We start from the raw sequence: 19,133 nt of genomic DNA, 5'->3' as shown, positions 1-19,133 counted from the left end.
TATTCCAAGCTTTTAATTAAATGTAGATTTTTATCACGTTTTGCAAGGGAGGCAACTCCTAAGATACTAATTACTACAGAATCTGAATGACCTTCTGCAAAAAATCAGTAAATTCATAAAGTGTGTTCTTTTTAGTATCTAAACAACGATACTCCTATTTAAATGGTGGGAGGGGGTGTGTGGGGGGGGGGGGGGTCACTAGCTCCAATGTATAAAACTTATGAATGATGGTAATACATTGATGGCAATTAATTACAGATGATGTTTAATAAAAAAATACTTTGAATAGATGTTTGGTAAGGGAGGCAACTCGTTAGGTACTACTTACTTAGACTCTTCCGCGCGTTTATGCTATATATTCTGTATTGCTGGCGGACTACTTAATTACAGTGAGTGGCCACTCATAAAGTGCGTTTCTTTCAGTTTCTTCTCTTTTTTTCCAGATCGTTTTAGGTTTTGTTGATATTCGTTTTTCTCCTTTAAAGTGCAGCCCTACTTTTGTATAGGCCTGGAACAACTGATACATACATATATCTTTCGACCTGGGCTGACGCGTCAAAAAAGAGGGTACTTTTGTTTCCATTGGGGTCATTAGCTAACTTATTTATAATGGCGATACATTGACGGAAATTAATTACAATAGGTGTACATGCATTGTGTAAAAATATATTTTGACTAAATACCCGGGCGGGTGGGTAGGTGGGAAACATATACCAAGTTTTTAGTTTTGTGTAGATCTAGATTTTTGTTGTTTATTTCTCTCTTTTTTTTATCAAAACATGCCAATGGCAGTGGCTTTATAAAAGAGGACTGGCACAAGAGTCCCGATGAGGTGATGTTTGCACATATCGCACGAGACCGGAAAGTTCATTTCAGAGTTATGTATACTTTACACTGCAAATAGAAACAAAAAATGTTTCAATATGTAAAATTTTGGTGTAATATTCGGTCGTGTTGTTTTCTTTTATCTATTATATATGGACTGATCATCTTATATTCGAATACATTACGCCTACAAAATGAAAATGGACTTTATGTGCAGAAACATTAAAGAACACCCCTGTCGGGAAATTGAATTCATCCGTTAATTCGGTAAACGCACTGTTTGCATATGTTCTACGATTTATCATCTTGTGCGCTGTGCTCTAGTATTCGAGTAGTAACGTTTTTATGCTTATGTATTAATTTGCCAAAACAGACAGTATTAACTACTTGTTTCATATAAACATACAGTAGATATTATGGAAAAACGTGTTTGTCGCTCGTGTAACATACTTACATTAAAATCCTTGTACTTACAGCGAGAACTATCCTCCAGCTTATTTGAAGATCGTTCCTTGCAGATGTAGGCGAGAACTATCCTCCAGCTTATTTGAAGATCGTTCCTTGCAGATGTAGGCCTATAACGCAGCGCGATGGGACAGAGCTTTTAAAAATGTAGAAAAAAATATAGCTTATAGGGTATATAGTTTTTCACTTCTAATTATTCTAAAAAGCAACATAGGAGGAAAGTCTTTGAGAGATGAAAGTGCGTGAAAGTGCCTCCGTGCATTAACTGACCTTGACATAGCCTGGCTCTTAATATCTTTTCACCCGGGCTCTATCTGCCCAAGTATATGTATATAACGTTTGGACGTAATTTGACCAATGGGTTCAAACCTGGGGCATCCGTTTCCAGATACATCTGGCTTCCCCCATTACGTTGTGAACTTGGGCAGTGCACTTTCACGCACCGGCTCTGCAAGTTGCATAATTTCTTTTAACTGTTCTTGATAAAATAAGGTACAAAAGCGCTATGTACAAAACTTGTAGTTATTTGTTTCACAAAGCGTCTTATCTAGTGAACGCTCTACTAGTTTTAGAACGTCGCACATGCTCAAGAGTGGAAAAGCATGGCAAGACACTTCAAAAGCAGTCACCGGCAGTCGCTTGTTTGGATTTGTTGTGTCTGTGTGTCTAATTTTACATACATGTGATGTTACACTTTTCTTGTTTCTAGAGGCCTGGATTAACCCTTCCAAAATGGATAATAGGTACTACAGATATTTTATAAGAAGAATTCTTTATTTTTAATTGATTAACTTCAATCGTACGCTGATTTAATTCAATTTTCGCTTTAATTTGGCTCTTTAAACCGAACAGGTGTTTTATTAAGCATGTATTAAACGTGGTATTTTGTCGTCTGCAATTTTGTATACGAAGTTATCTGCTGAATATGACATCTTTAATTAATTGCTGTAAAATTAAAGGGAATGGTTATTCTTGTTTCAGAGCACTTTTTAGTGCAGTACTTTTGTTAATTGGTATAATCGGTACATCAAAAGCACAGAGAAGAGGCGACACAGGTAAAAAAAAAAAATTAGAAAAGTGCATCCTTTTGATACATTATTGATTTTACTTATAAATCATTGATAAAAATCAATGATTTGTTTATAACAATTTATCAAGAGGCAGTCTGTGTTATTTGTTGAAATGTATTTTTATTTACATGCTTTTGTAGTCAAATTCATTGCATGTGATAATTTAATCAAAAATTTATTACGTAAATCGTATATTTAATTTATATATATATAGGTTATTGCGCAACTGTTTAAATCCAATAGTCAAAATGATAAGAAACTGTTGCGTAGATATTTGTAGAAAAATAAAATGAGCCGCGCCATGAGAAAACCAACATAGTGGGTTTGCGATCAGCATGGATCCAGACCAGCCTGCGCATCTGCGCAGTCTAGTCAGGATCCATGCTGTTCGCTAACAGTTTCTCCAATTCCAATAGGCTTTAAAAGCGAACAGCATGGATTCTGACCAGACTGCGCGGATGTGCAGGCTGGTCTGGATCCATGCTGGTCGCAAACCCACTATGTTGGTTTTCTCATGGCACGGCTCAGATGTATAAATTTTAAGGGTTCAGCTGAGACTACAGCATAAAAAAAGCAGGAAGTCCAAAAACCTTGCTTTAACAACCGAAAAACCGTAAAATTTATACAGGTTTTTGATAGATTGTGAAAATATTTTACTTGCTTGAAATAATTTAATGATGACAAAACGCTATGTCGCTAGAATAAAACAAACATTTGTATAAGAAGTAATAAAATGTTTACTCGGTCTGACCTGAAAGCTTTGAAAAATGAATCGTATATACACAATTGACTGCCAAAATTACACCACAGAAGTGTACTTAAACGAAAGTATGCTGGATTACTTTTACACTTGTATTTTATGCAGGAATTTTATGTACTGGTTATTTCCTACAATCTATCACAATTTAGTTTCGGTATGTCTCAAATGATTAAATTTACTGTGGAAATGCCACTTTTAATAGTAACCATGTGGTTGGTTTAGGAACTAAATTTGAGTATAGATAGCGTAAAGATTTCTTTGACTTAAATTTGTTTTTCTTTTCATCTGGAGGAGGGAAAAGCTACAATAAATCATCATTTTATAAAAGAAGTGCTCATTATTGACTTGGACTGCCTTAATTTCAATCCTCAATGTCACTTCTTTTCACATGTGCATAAATTTTGTACTTGTATGTATTTCATACATTCATCATGTAGTTTTATAATTATATCAGGTCTATATTTGCGTGTGTTAAATTTTAATTTATCTGTTATGTTAATTAATATATTCATTTTATGTTAGTTTAATATTTTCTGGTATAGAATTAGAAAATTAAATTGTAATGAAATTTTAAATATTTACTTTAAATTATGCTGTTTTGGTGCACAGCAAGTTTTTCAGAGAAAATTGTTCAAATGTCAAATTATAAAACATTTGAATGTTTTCTCAGGTAGTGTAAATGGGGCGGGGCATCTTTATATTAATATTTCCTTCCTTGTTTAGAATGCTAGAGTGCACTGATATTAGTTTTAATATTGATAATTATATTGGAAAAAAAGAGTGGGGAGGGCATTATACTTAATTTACAGTCTTTGTATACATATAGGATAATGAACTATTACTTTTAAGAAGCTAATGTTCATTCATGACTGTCTGAAAAAAAATGGCTAAAACTTCCATGTTACTATGTATCTATATGTAATATTTTATGTTCCAATTATCTTTTCATTAATTGATGTTTGAATTTCAAACAGCAAACAGGTGTTTAAGTCATGATATGTATTTTTCGAAATTATTTGGGCTGTTAACCTCGCCCTCCGTTGTAATTTTTTCTTTTTCTTTTTTACTAATGTTTCACTCAAAGAAGTTTCTTTTCTGTGCTGTTAAGATCATGGGGTCAGATAACATTGCTAAAACTGCTTAGCTATAACGAAAATCATGAGGCCGCGGGCTGCGTCAAATTTAAGAATTCACGTCTGATGAAATTCAAACCCTCGGAATTTCATGTTAAACACTTTTCCCAACTTAGGTGGTATATTTAATATCAATGTGTTGAAATTGAAAACATAAGGCAACACAGTGCAATTTAACGTGTAATGTTGATACGTTTTTTGTAAAGATATACACTGTATTTACTGTAAAGTTAAAAGTAAACAAGATTTAAATTTTCAAAAAGAAACTTTATTAATTGTTTGGGAGGACAGGTATGATAAGATACGTCTTGATTTTTCATTTATTTTTTTACCTATTTGCAAACAAATTTATTCATATCTCTATGTTTAATACTATTTTATCAAATGAATATTAATATTCTTATGTTTAAATTATAAAGCCGTAAAAAAAGCTTTTTAAGAATTCACATTTAAATAAGTTTTATATAATCATTAAATTGCAAAATTTTTAAGGACTTTCATGTACCAGTATAATGACAATACCTTTTTTTTGTTAAGAAAGAAACACATGTACCTGTCTGTATGGGAATTTTTTGAGTTATGAAAATTATATAGTGTGTAAAAATGAGTTGCGAAAAAGGGGCAGTTTGTGAAAAAAGAGTTACAAAATTATTCCAGTTCAGGGAATTTTGTAATCTTTGGTATTAAAAGGTCCTTTTCTGTCCAAAGAAGGAAAAAAATGAATGTGTGTACACCTCTGTGAAATGAAACGTTACTGTTCATGAACAGTGCATGCATATTTCATGAATGGAGTTCATGTCAGAACACTTCATGAATTGTTCATGAAGATAATATGGCACAAATTCTTGAAACATTCTTAAATACCGTGTTCATGAACAGTGCATAAAAAGTGAAAGATGACTTTAAGAACTAATGTACATGAACAGTTCGTGAACTATTCACTTCATGGACAGTTTCATAATATCTTTTTGAACATGAATAGTTCATGAAATTCTTGCTACATGTTTTTATTGTGCCATTTTATCTTCACTAACTAGCAGTGAACCATTCAGGAACATGATTCTTCATTAGTTCATGAACTACCTGTCATGAGTAGTGCATGAAAGATTCAAGAAAATAACATCATGATTGTTCCTTTAACCTTTTATCATGGTCCATTCATGGACAATTCAAGAACTCTGTGTGATTCTTTAGTAGTTCATGAACTATTCATGAACACTTTTTAAGGACAGTTCATGTCCAAAAATTCATGAACACAAATCAAGAACTGTTGAAGGTTAGTTTATGAACAGTTCTTTAATGGTTTGAAGTGTTCATGATTTCAGGAACTACATTTCGCAGGGGCACAAATTATAAGAATTCAGACATTTAATTGCTAATTTTAAGAGAGGTATTTAAGACTTGATATATGAACAAAGCATATTTAGGCCTAAAAAAAAAATTCTTTGTTTCCGGTAACATGCTCAAAAAAATTAGGGTAGGTAGGTCGGAAATTTTTTTTTTTTTGAATTTTTTTTTATTAAGGGAGACTTTTCGGAAGTTATTTTTGTGTCAAAAAATGAATACAAGTAAGGGGCTTATGCCTTTAGAGCATCAGGAAGTTGATTTCTAACATCACTGACCATGTTTAAAGCATAAAAAGTGCGGTTTGGCAACATTTTCTCCAAGGCCATAAAAACATTTAGGGTCGGGCCAAAAATTTAGGGTAGGTCGGGATACCGGAAACAAACAATTTTTTTTTTACGCCTTAATAATATTAAAAGAAATCAGAATTAAATACAGGATTAACATCCTTGATTTTAAACTACAGGATATCAAGAATTTAAACAATATATTCTTATAAACTTCTACTTTTCTTAAGGAAAACAATAAACAAAAACGGAAACTAGTTGATCTATAAATAAATACAGTTAAAATGCATTTTGTCCCTCTATTTTAATTAATTCTTCGAAAAAATAAACAATTATGATATACAAAATGTACATGATCATGTCAGTCACAGTCAATGTAATCTATTTTTTGGACAGATTCAGAAAAGCATAAACCCTTCCACTCTGGGTGTGTAATGATGCAGTGTTTATTTTATTGTTTTCAATGTCTCTCCCAATTATGTTTTACTGTCATAGATTGACATTAGTTTGGTCATTAACTGACAAGTATATTATGGAAAAATAACCCCCCTTGAGGTATTGAAGTTTTGCCTAGGATAATTACCAGGTTTAACAGGTGTGGAAGTTGTACCCCTGGGGTATGAAGATGCTCACCTGTGTCATCAGCATCAGTGGCTTAGAAAGCAATTATTCAGTGAAGACAAGAGGTTTGAATCAAGATTGACATTGGTAGTTATTCACCTGCTTGAGACTGTAACTTATACAAGGTTGTCATGTGGCTAGTCTGTGGCTTACCGACTAGATGATCTTTTCAAAAAAAATTTAATCATGGCTTTTACATATTCTGACCGATCTTTCTTGGCTTTCATTATCTATGTTTTGAGAAGAGAATGGACATAATTATACAATATTTGAGTAGCTTCAGGAGTTATCTCCTGTGAACAAAACATAGGGTCTGAACACAGATTCTAGCTACCACGCGGCTTCTGTCGAGTTCAGCTGGTGTTGGCTTTTTTTTATTTAAAAAGCTCGATCGTAATCATCAAAGGTCTATATAGGTAATACAAATGAAACCCACTCACTAGTGCTGTCTGCTGTCTTGCATTTTTTGGTGACCATCTAATGTACCTTACAAAATTTTAATGCACTGAGATTACTTAATGCATTGGACAGCATAAAATATATAATATTCATTTTTATCATATCATTATATTTTGGGAAAAGTTTTAAGAGAGGGTGAAATTTTGCAGAACACAAAAGAACTGTGGTTTAAATGTAGTTTGTGGTTTAAGAAATAAATATTTTTGGAGTTGAACAGGTTTGATTCGCTGACTCGGCAGAAGTTGCAGATTTCATTGAAGTTCCATAGTGTTTTTAATTCTATGTCGGAAACAGCTCATGAAGCTAGCCAAATAGAGAATATATATATATATATTCTCTATTTGGCTAGCTTCATGAGCTGTATATATATATGTGTGTGTGTGTGTGTGTGTGTTAGAAAAGCATTCAATAAAAAAATTTTTTTTCACTCACTCAGAAAAAAATCCGATGAACAACTTTTCAATTTGGTGTGGCCTTAAGATAAATGTTTTATCATGAATCTGCAGTGGCAACCAGGCAGAATTAAATGATTTCACAATGTATTTATTATTATCATTTATTTTCTTGTCCCTGTCCCAGTATAAAGTAAATTCCATTCTGCATAACCAGTCCGCAATCTTCATTTTTTGGTTTTGCCAGGATTTTGCGGAGAGATTTATGAACTTTCTCATTTTCATGTTAGATTTTGCAAGATTGTTCCATCAGATTTTTTGAAATATTTGCAGATGCATATTGAAATAGCAGAATATAGCAGCGGTTTTCAACAAGTTAGTCATTTCTGCATGCAGTCTAGACTGTTCGGAGGATGGCTTGTTCTTGAAAATCTTTATTACATAACGCTATACACACCCATTGGGATAGCACTATCTTATAACAAATTGCAAGAAATCTTTGCCTGCGATTATTCATACAGTTATCTTGTTTTTTTATGACATCTACAATGCAGAATGCGCATAAATAAAGACATACATACAAGTTTTGTGCAGAGAAGAAGATAATTCTAGGCATGTTGTATGCAGGAATGATTTATCATTCCGCGAGTTCTTACTGTTACGAATCATGCTTTGATCATCATGCACAAAGCATAGTCTCTCGAGTTAGACATGCATAACACTCGTAATACTGCATTCGGTCTCTTTTCCGGATATTTCTTTTTTTTTAAATACAGAGTTGTTTTCCTTGTGAAAAATTTAGAATTATCTCCCTTATGGACAGTGTAAAGTTGTTTCCCTTGTGGACATGTGAAATTGTATCTCTTGTGGACTTGTAAAGTTGTCACCTTTACAGACAATGTAATATTGTCTTCCTAGAGAAAATGTACAACTGTCTTACGTACGGACATGAAGATGTCTCCCTTTTGGACATGCAAAGTTATCACTCTTGCAGATATATCATGGTCTGCACTGTTCGCTATTCAGTCAGTAAATTTTCAGTAAACACCCCTTCGAATAATAAATGGTATTGCCCAAATTGAATGATGGACCAGTCCATTATAGAAATATAGCAGGTTAAGGGTTAATAAAAATTACTTACATTGAGATAAGAGTGTATGGAGGCTTTTCACCTGTCATGCTAGGGAACCAGGGATGCTTCCGGAATTGGAACATCTTCTGTATCTTGCATTGTCATCCTTCAGACTTGAAGATTGCTTGTGGGGACTATAAATAAGCTTACAAACAACAACCACATTAAGTGGTGTCTGAAAATAATTGAATAGTCATTATCTCTTGACTTGTTATGGCTTGACTGTTTGAATGAATATATATTTCTCCTGCAATGGGAGGCTTTTAGGGTCACATTACTGTCATGCAAACATGCTTTGTTGTCCCTTGGTACTGTAGTCTTTAAGGTGATGTTCACCCAACTACAACCGATTAACCATACAGTATAACATTAATGCAGATGGAAAAACGGGGTTGGCTTACTACACGGTAGTCCTGTTTGGGACGGTAGTCCTGCTTGGGACGTTTTATTATGGTCGGGATAATACACACAGGGATATAGCCTGTGTCTGACCCCCATAGTTTTTGTTGCATTAATTGTCAGACTAACTAAGTAGGTGCAGCTTTTTTAGGTTCAGTGGATCACAGTACTGGCTCATTTCTATGTTAGAAAACTTGATTGTAAAAATAATGATAGAACATTTATTATGTGATGTTACTAGCTGTGGTTAACAATAAATTGTAAAATATAATAATTCAAGATTCCTATCTTTCAGTAAGTGAATAAAATGATTCCTATCTAAAATGGATGTATAAAATGAAAGCACAAAATCACTCAAGAAAAGAATTTTTTAATTTTGGGTCACTGACTTTTAGTGTATTGAAATGAAATTATAATATATTTGCTGAGTAAATAAGTGAGGGTGGAAAAGATTTAGGCCAGAGATGTGACCACTCAACTGACACTACTTGAATAATTTAGATGAATTGCTTGTGTATCTAACAGAGATCATAAAGGTATACATCATGTATATGATTATTTTGTAATTATTTACTGTATGTTGATGGGGCAATGGATATTCCATTTAAGATTATCTTGTACATTCTATCTTAAAAAGGTGGACTGGTTTGTCTTAATTGGTGGCCCAGATAATTAATTAGGAAGTAGGGTTGATTAACCATGCCTGCTTGACCAGTAGATATAGAGGATATTTGTTTGTTTCAGTGTAAGATATTAAAATATCTGTCATGATACAATATTTTCGTGAGTGGCATAGCTACAAGTGAAAATGTAAGATATGGTGCTCATAAGTGAAAGATATTTGATCTTACATGTAAACAAACAAACTTCCTTTGACCAAATTTACCTATTTTATTACCCGAGTGAAAGATATAATTATTTAATATTTTTTTCACTCACAGTGGCAATACCAAATATATTTAACTCACATATTTCACTGAAAAACATTTAATAATTGTTTGTCTCTTTCTTTCTTAAGGTATTTACCATTTCTTTGACACATTGAATTTTATATAACAATGATGGTGTTCCTCAGGGTAACATACCACTGCTGCCTTTTTTTGGCTTATAATGGACTTACTAAAGTTGATAATTAAGGGCAATAATATTTTAACAGTATACTGCAGCGCTATAGATTATTGCAATATTATCTGGAATTCAGGGGTTTCATTAATTATTGAAGTAGAATGATTCATTTAATTTCACGATAGAAGGGAGCCCAGGGGTTCTTCCATTTAGAACTTTATTTGCTACAGGCAAAGTAGCCAGGGCTTAAGACTACTATAACAGGGGGAAATGGCTGCCTCTCGGGGCCCTTATGAAACCCTTGAGATATTGCAGCCCACTAGTATTGTTATACTTTAATTGCAATGATGGTGGTTATAATGTACTTCCTTCTGGAGAACTTGTTGCTTTATCAAAGGTTTTGTATGTGGTTTAAAAGAGGTTAAGTACATAAAACTAGAGACAAAAGTAACATAAAATGCTTTAGTGTTTAAAGATTTAAACATTGATAGTTGAGGGAACTATCAGTGATCTATAGGTAATCTTAGGCTGGTAACATTCACACCACTGATGCCCACAATAGGGGCACTTACCTGAATCACAGTTAAAATTACTGTTACATACACCCTTGATGATGAGTCTGCTCCTGAAGTCGAAGCAGTGGAGGAGTCTGGTTTGATATTGCTTCTGAAGTCGAAGCTGTGGAGTTTGGTTTGATATGGCTTCTGAAGTCGAAGCAGTGGAGGAGTTTGGAATGATATTGCTTCTGAAGTCGAAGCAGTGGAGGAGTTTGGTTTGATATGGCTTCTGAAGTCGAAGCACTGGAGGAGTTTGGTATGATATTGCTTCTGAAGTTGAAGCAGTGGAGGAGTTTGGTTTGATATTGCTTCTGAAGTCGAAGCAGTGGAGGAGTTTAGAATGATGTCTAAACTGTGGAGGATATTGGTAGTGCTTTGATGATGTTGACATTTATTGGAATGCAACTTGGTGTGCATTTAATCATTTCCTATTTCATTTTCATGACAGCTGACATATTTGCTTTAAACAAAGCTAAATACAGATTAGTATCAATGACACAGTGTAAAATATACTAATCAGAGGTTTCATTATGTAATGCAAATACAGCTGAGAAAGGAAGCGCTGGGGAATGTGACAAGACCAGGATTAAAATTCCAGTTTCTTTAGAGAGATCAAGCTGTTTATCAATGACATAGACTGGTTGTAATCTGTAACAGATGTCCTTTTTGTGTACCTGGTCGGTATTGCAAATAATGCACACAATTTTTCAGTCATTTAATATTTAAAAAAAAAAGTAATGCACAAAAACTTTATCACTCAGAAAATCATTGACATGGATAAATTAGTTTCAAATGTTACCCTATGATTTTTGAATATATCTCCTAATCGATTTGTGGTTTCAATGAATGGAATATTTTATGGATAGCTGCCGGACCCGCCATAAGAAACATACTGTGCACTGAAATGAAAGAGATATTTAGATTCATATAAATGAATTTTGATTTTCTATGCAATGAAAATTAAAATGTTTGTATTGCATAATTTTTTAAAGATGTGAAAAATACTTAATGTTTAGGCAGCATTAAATGTTATTTGAAAATTTTGCATTTAAATTGCGCGAGACCTATAATTTTATGAATCTATAGGCGGTAATTGAGTTTTAAAGTTTGTTTAGAAATTCTTAAGGGCTGTAAAAGAGTTATTTAAGTCATGGCGTGCATGACTAAAGATGGCTGTTCTGCATCATAACAATTTTATACATTTGCTGTTTAACACCAATGATTTTGTTTCTAAAGGTTTTGATATGTATGCATGTGGTTGGGGGAACTTTTGGCACCTATCTAGTCAATGTGAATTGCATGGTGTTATATGTGTAACATGTTTAATGCAATAAATATATTGAATTGAATTGAATATGCCTTAGAAGGAATTTAAGTGTGACTTTGACTTTAGTTGAGTTTGAGTCCCAGACCTCGGTGTTGAGCAACAAACACTCTTACAGCGTTCGACACTAACTTTTTTGCTAGGTATCCCGAAGGAATACCTGCTGGGAAATTTAGGAATCCCTGCTGAAAATTAGGAGTCCCTGATAACAAAATGTGGTAAGAACATGAAAAAAACTAAAATCTAACAAACACAACTGTTTACAGTACTACATGTATTTTATTTCCACTTTATTTCCATTTTACATCAATGACAACAATAGCTTGTATGACTTTTGCTGTAAAAGAATAATGTCATTTCTGTCCAAGTCCTCTTCCCCCTCATCTTCACTACCATCGCACTCCTCTGCCATTTGTTGTAGTTCGTCTAAATGTATGCCGCCTAGTTCAATCCCCCTTATAACCCCCTTATTTGTAATCATTTTTTTGACATAAAAAAAAATTCCGAAAAGTATAAAAAAAAAATGAAAAAAAAAAAATGTTCCGACCTACCTACCCTAATCTTTTATGTTACCAGATACAAAGATTTTTTAGGCCTTATTAATGCAACTCCTACAGACTCCCACAGACTTTATCTAAAACTAGTACATTGGTCATAATAGATTTTCTTAAACATTTCATATTTTAGTTGTTTTATTTTGCACATTGCCTAAAAGTGGGTGGGGTTTAGTGTTTGCATGCTTTTATTATCAGCAAATTCTTCTAAATAAGAGCTGCTTTGGCAACAGTGATCATATTTTTCGTAAATGCAGACGTTTTATTGGCTTTTTATTTTAGTTTGTACTAGAAAAATCTTGTAAGAAATGATAAAAATGTTCGAAAATGTCGGTCTAGAAAACGAGTGACAAATACGAAAAACAAAAGTAACAGTTAAAGTTCTTGAAAAGATAACTGTTTTAACTTTATTTTCTCATCATACCACGTATAATTTCTGCTTATTTAATTTGTTTTGCCCAGACAAAGCCTCGGCAATGATAATAAATTTGTCATAGACCGTAACGGCCGACCGGCTCATGTAATCGCAAACAAAATAATGGTACAAACACGATAATCTAAGGCTGCATTGTTTATCAATTAAGTTGTAAACATTGATCAATAAACACCTTTGATAATGACAAAGCATATTGTACTAAATACAAACCGCGAGATAAGCACGTGTCATTTGGCGCGTGGCGTGACTGACATCTGTCGGTAGCTAATTAACATACGACGCTCCGCCTACTGCCATATTTTCGCTTGTGCCGGCGAACAATATTGAAATTCACTGGGATTTTGATTGACAGGGGGCAGAACTATCGAACTTGGAACGCATCTAAGTAAATTTCCGCGAGTCAAGCCGACGCACGTGCCGTAATTTATGCGGGTAAAATACGAGTTTTTCTCGATTTTCGCGGGTCAAAACCCGGGTCAACTGAACGCCCTGGCTTAGCAAAAGACCGATGTTTGATCGAACAAGACTGGGGAATTACATTTTTTTAGAATCATATTTTATCTGAAAATCAAGAGTCCCGACGGAACACCGAAATTGTGAACTTTAGGATCCCTTGCGGATTTTTGGTGTCCTCGGGATCCCGGGACACCGTTAGTGTCGAACGCTGTCTTAACATGGTCCGCAGATTTGTGTACGACATCAAAACTGGAAGAAACTGTACAAATAATATTTCTTTAATTGTACTAATTGACAAGTTTGATTTTTTTAAACAATAGAAAGATACCCTACAAACACCAGGAAGATACCACGCTAAGGCCAACTTGAAACAAGATTTATGACAAAATAATTTGATCTAGCTGTGATATTTTTTTGTTATTAAAAGCATGAATTGAAATGTGTATCTGATAAATATGTAATCAAAGTTACTGAATGAATAATGTATTGTTTTCTAAAATGTTCATAAGGCTATGAATTCAAGCATTCTTTAATTGGTAACTCATTAATTATCTTAAATATCAATTAAGCGTATGAAATATTGGGTCTTCTCGTGGTAGTAATTAATGTATGCTAATTGATTATTTTCGTGGGGGGATCCATTAGTTGAAAATGGATTTAGTGCACAAGCAACCAGTGTAATCACGCAGGGTATGCAATATACATGTATGCGTAGATAAAAGAGGAAGACAGTGCAATAGCATTGTGAAAAATATTAATGCAGATTTTAAGTTCCTTTGACTGAAGCTATTATGTCTTAAGGGAAATACATGTTAATCTAACATGTGTATCTACCTAGTAGGGGATGGGAAGGATATGAAATGCCTTGTTAGCACATTATCTGTCTTTGAAGGCTAAATTAACAGGGAATTTATTTGTGAATTATCTGTGATTGCTAAAGATGTTTTCAGTGACAAGGCCTGTCTAAATTAATCATTTATTCTCCTGTAAGTTTTCAGTTCCTAAGGGAACATCAAGGTATACCGCTGTTTAATTAAGTTAACTGACAACACCAAGGTGCATTGTATAGGTTAACTGACAGCATTAAGGTGCAATGTATAAGGTTAACAGACAATATCAAGGTAACCTGTGTTAAGTGATCAAGGTATACTGTGTAGGTTAACTGACAACATCAAATTTCTCTGTGTAGTGTTAACTGACAATATCAAGGTACATAATGTAGGTTAACTGACAACAATCAAGTTTCTCTAAGTAGTGTTAACAGACAACATCAAGGTAACCTGTGTAGTGTTAACTGACAACATCAAGGTACACTGTGTAAGTTAACTGACAACATCAAACTTCTCTGTGTAGTGTTAACTGACACCATCAAGGTACAATGTATATAGGTTAACTGACAACAGTAGTGTTAACTGACAACATCAAGGTACAATTTGTAGGTTGACTGACAACTGTAGTGTTAACTGACAGCATCAAGGTACACTGTGAACATCAAGGTACACTGCAGGTTAATAACATTAAGGTATGTTGCAGGTTAACAGACAAAATCAAGGTACACTGTTTAGGTTAAGTAGTAATCCCATATAAAATAGTGCAAGGTTATGGCATTAAGTACAAAATATTAATCTCTAGATTTTATAGTATTGGCAACAATACAAAATGGTATGCATTTGTACTGAAATTATGAATGAACTTATTTAATATAGTAAAAATTGCACATGGCTATTGCCAGTTGATTCTTGGCAGGAGATTGTGCTGTTTTTATGCCCCTAGTGTACTGGATTTTCATGTCTGATTTTATTGCTTGAGTTGAACCTTTTTTACCTTGAAATTTTATAGACTGTACCTGTGATACCCAGCAAAATGAACAAAAAAAAAAATTAAAGTAACACTGAAAAAAGAACTTTCAGATTGCAGAATTCTTACCAGGCACTCGCCTATGATCAAAACAATGTCTAGAGTCTTCTGTCACCACTAGAAAGCTGGAAAGTAAACAATAAATGACAAAATTTGTGTCAGAAGGCTTTAAAAAAATATGATCCAGAGGTTAGTCTCAGAATACTGCTTTGTCATTGGTCAGTTAAAAAAAAATCTGTTCAGAAACAGCCAATCAAATACTAGTCTCCAAACACAGGTGTATAACCTTCAGCCAATCAAATACTAGTCTCCAAACACAGGTGTATAACCTTCAGCCTATCAAATACTAGTCTCTGAACACAGGTGTATAACCTTCAGCCAATCAGATACTAGTCTCCAAACACAGGTGTATATAACCTTCAGCCCGGATCCTAGACTAAGCCCTTACCATGCTGGACATGATTGGTTCTGTCTTTACGACCAGTGCAGATCATGATCAGCCTGCACATTCGTGCAGTCTGATCATATGATTTGCACTGTTTGCTATTCAGCCAGTATCTTTTTTGTAAGCACCCCTTTAATGGTATCCAGACAAAATGATGACCATGGTCACCACGTTTTTTGATGGTTGAACCATCAAATACCATGGTGAAAACATGGTCAGGACTATGGTCGACCATGGTGGGATAAAATTGGCCATGGTCGACCATGGTCAGAAAAGACGATCAACAATTTTACCATAGTCTACCGTGGTCAATTTTTTTCAACCACAGTTGATCATGGACTACCATGGTCATGTTAGTAATTTTCACACTTATCAAGTTTTACAATGCACCAAAGACGCCTGACTGCATTTTGGCTCCAAAGGATTTTCAAGTTATAGAATAGTTCTCCTGCATTTATAGACAGATTCAAAGGTAAACTTTCATAGTCTGGCTATAATTTGTTGTCATCTTAGCAATTTTATGACAAATAAATGACTGACTTGCAAAAATAGATATAGACTGCAATTGTCATGTATTTTCATGACCCTTTCAAATTCATATTTATACAGTTTTTGATAGTCAGTAATCACCACGGTCGACCATGGTCGTGGACCTTGGTTGACTGCGGTCCACAACCATGCTAGACCATGGTCTGATACAATCCCCTGTGAAAAAGGTTCATTAACTTCATGAATTTATTCATGAACAAATTCATTAAATAGTTCATGAATAAATATTCATGAAAATCAAAATTTATGTTTCATGAATTTCGTGTTCGTGAACTAAAAACTGTTCATGAATTAAAAATCGTACATGAATTTTAATTCATAAACTAGTTCATGAATATTGAAATTCATGAAACATAAATTTTGATTTTCATGAATACTTATTCATGAACTATTTTTGTAAAGGGTCGTGAAAACTTGTGACGTTTTAAAAGGATTATATATTTTTTTAAAATGAATGATTTATGACAACACCATAATTACGTATTTGATATTCAGTATACTCATGTTCCTTTTAAACCATTCCTTACTGTAGTATGATAAATATTTCCTTCTTATTTGCTGCACAAACTTCTCAAAAATTGCTGAATCACATGTGCAAAAAATTTCCCAGCATGCAACAAAATAATGGAAACTGATCATGTGACATTATGAATTTAATGTTCATGAACATTCATGAACAGTTCATGAACTTATTCATTTATTGTAAAAGGTAATAAACCTAAGTTTTATGTTTAATGAATGAACAGTTCAGAAACTCACAATTGGGTTCAAGGACTGGTACTGAACTAGAAAAAGGTTTTGAATCTTAGTATTTTTAATGAACCTGTGTTCATGAACAATTTTGGTTCTTAGTCTAGACCAACAGTAACTGTTCAGGAACTGGTAAAGTTCTATAAGTTCTTGAACTTTTGCAGTTTTTGAACCAATGTTCAAGACCCATCATTGTTCTAGAACCACAGTCTAAGAACTGTTATGCTGGATCAAGAACAGTTTTTTAAGTTCTTCAGAAGTTCTTGAATGTTCAAGAACTTAATACTAGTTCTAGAACATTTTTTACAGGGCATAACCCTGTAGTTCCTGAATCACAATTTCAGTCATTATCTGAATTTCATTTTCAAGTTCATGAATTTCTTAAATTATTTAATGGATTTTCTGAAATGTTCATGAACTACATTTACACATTCATGAAATGAAAGTAATATTCTTGAACTTGAGAGTTCATGAATTTAAGTAAGTGAACTTTTCCTTGTAGTTCATGAACTTTTTTGATAATCCATGAATTCTTACAAATTCATGAAGTTCATGAACCTTTTTCACAGGGGATGTTTTATGACCATGGTGCCATTTATCACAGCCATGGTCAACCATGGTAAACCGTTGTCCCATGTCCATGAACTACCATGGTAAACCATGAACTGCCATGGTAATAAACTGTCAGTTTCGACTAGGTACTACAGTCTAAATTGGAAGGTGGACAAGTTCATTATAGAAATTTAGCAGGTAAGGGTTATCTCTACAATAGCTCAAGAGTCTAATTACACCCTATAAGTTATCAAGACTCCATATCTGTACACCCTATAAGTTATCAAGGCTCCATATCCTAAAATGTGTTCAAAACTTTAAGATTTCTATATTTCATTATATATGAAAAATAACAATTTGATCACAAGTGGTTAAAAAATAAGTCAGTTGGTTCACTTCGTCTTGTATTTCTTTCAAGTGTTCCCCAGTGGATGTGTGATCAGAGTGAGATTTCGTTACCTTCTTCAAGTGCATTTTATCAAGTGATTGAATTTTATCAGGGTAGTTATGAAGTTTTATAAAATTCTTGAACAAATTATCAATGAATATCTCTGATTTTTATGAGTATATTGCATTAAATTGCTACTTATCTAAACATAGTGGAGATAAATTTGTCATCAACTGATACAAGTTACTGTAAAATAAATTGAAAGAAATATATACTTACATTTTCAGTTATATTTCACAGGCTGAGGTTATGCTGAATATAGGTCCTGTGTTTGGACTAGTTTTGTGTCAAGTATTATTCCAGGCACTGGAAATTTCTGAGATGCCCTTGCCCGTTACCTACCTAACTACAGGCATACTGGTTCTTCCCAGGAAAGACGGCTTCATGCGTATTGGTGCTATTATAACACCGGGCATGTTAAAGAACCAGACTGTCCATTTGCAAAGAGCTAGGCTATTAATTAGTTAGCCGGACAGGCCTGTATCTAAAAAGTATTTCTCTTTATCTGTGCTTGGGGCTTTATCTCACTCAGTCCCTCTGGACAGACCGCTCTGTGTCTGTACTAGTAGAGGATGAATTTTGCGCCCTGTATGACTGCGTTTGCTACATGTAAAGTGCCTTAATTTGAACATGTTTATCATAAAAAGAGCGCTTTATAAATCTGGTATAATATAATAATAATCCAGATGTTGTATAATAAGTAACACTCACTGCATATAAAAACTCAAATTTTAAAATATTGAAACGCAACTTTTACTTTTTGTAACTGTTTGATTAATGTAAAAACATGCTTGTTTGATAATATAAAAAATATGCCGAGTGAAGTGAAAAACAACACACAAAAAAAAACTGTTTTTTTATTAAAAAATACACAATCAGAAATTTGGAGGCATTTGAATTACAATTCATCCATCTAAAATGAACATTGGGGTCTTTAAGTTTTGGTTTTTGCTATCAAACTAAGAAAACCCCTTGCAGTTAATACATTTTACCTTTAAAAGCATGGGAAGCAATTGTGTTTCATTTTAGATAAAAAGAATAATATGATTTCTTGTAGCAGCAACCTGCAATATGTCTTTAAGAAATGCTTCCGTCTTGTCTCAAAAAACGCAGCTGGCATCTGTAATCTTCCTTATCCTAATAATTATGAAGTCTGATGTAAAAGTATTTTCAAGGGTACAATAATAAATATAAATTATGTAATATTATACAAACGAGAATGCACACAATCTTGCTCTTGCACCTGTTGCTTG

At 33.6% G+C, this 19,133-nt stretch overlaps 1 protein-coding gene across 8 annotated transcripts in view; it reads left to right on the top strand.

The window, feature by feature from the left end:
• Positions 1–1,876: 1,876 nt before the first annotated feature.
• Positions 1,877–19,133, top strand: part of LOC123538009 (collagen alpha-1(I) chain-like) — a 156,349-nt gene continuing 139,092 nt past the window's right edge. For all 8 annotated transcript variants that reach the window (XM_053530310.1, XM_053530309.1, XM_053530308.1 and 5 more), the window contains exons 1-2: positions 1,877–2,033; positions 2,272–2,345. In XM_053530310.1, coding sequence (XP_053386285.1) covers positions 2,023–2,033; positions 2,272–2,345 — 85 coding nt within the window. In that variant the 5' untranslated portion in view covers positions 1,877–2,022. The remainder of the gene's footprint in view (positions 2,034–2,271; positions 2,346–19,133) is intronic.

Source organism: Mercenaria mercenaria, chromosome 18, assembly GCF_021730395.1.
Source record: "Mercenaria mercenaria strain notata chromosome 18, MADL_Memer_1, whole genome shotgun sequence".
Lineage (NCBI taxonomy): Eukaryota > Metazoa > Mollusca > Bivalvia > Venerida > Veneridae > Mercenaria > Mercenaria mercenaria.
Note: the sequence above shows the minus strand (reverse complement) of the source record. Positions and strands in the feature narration are given on the sequence as shown.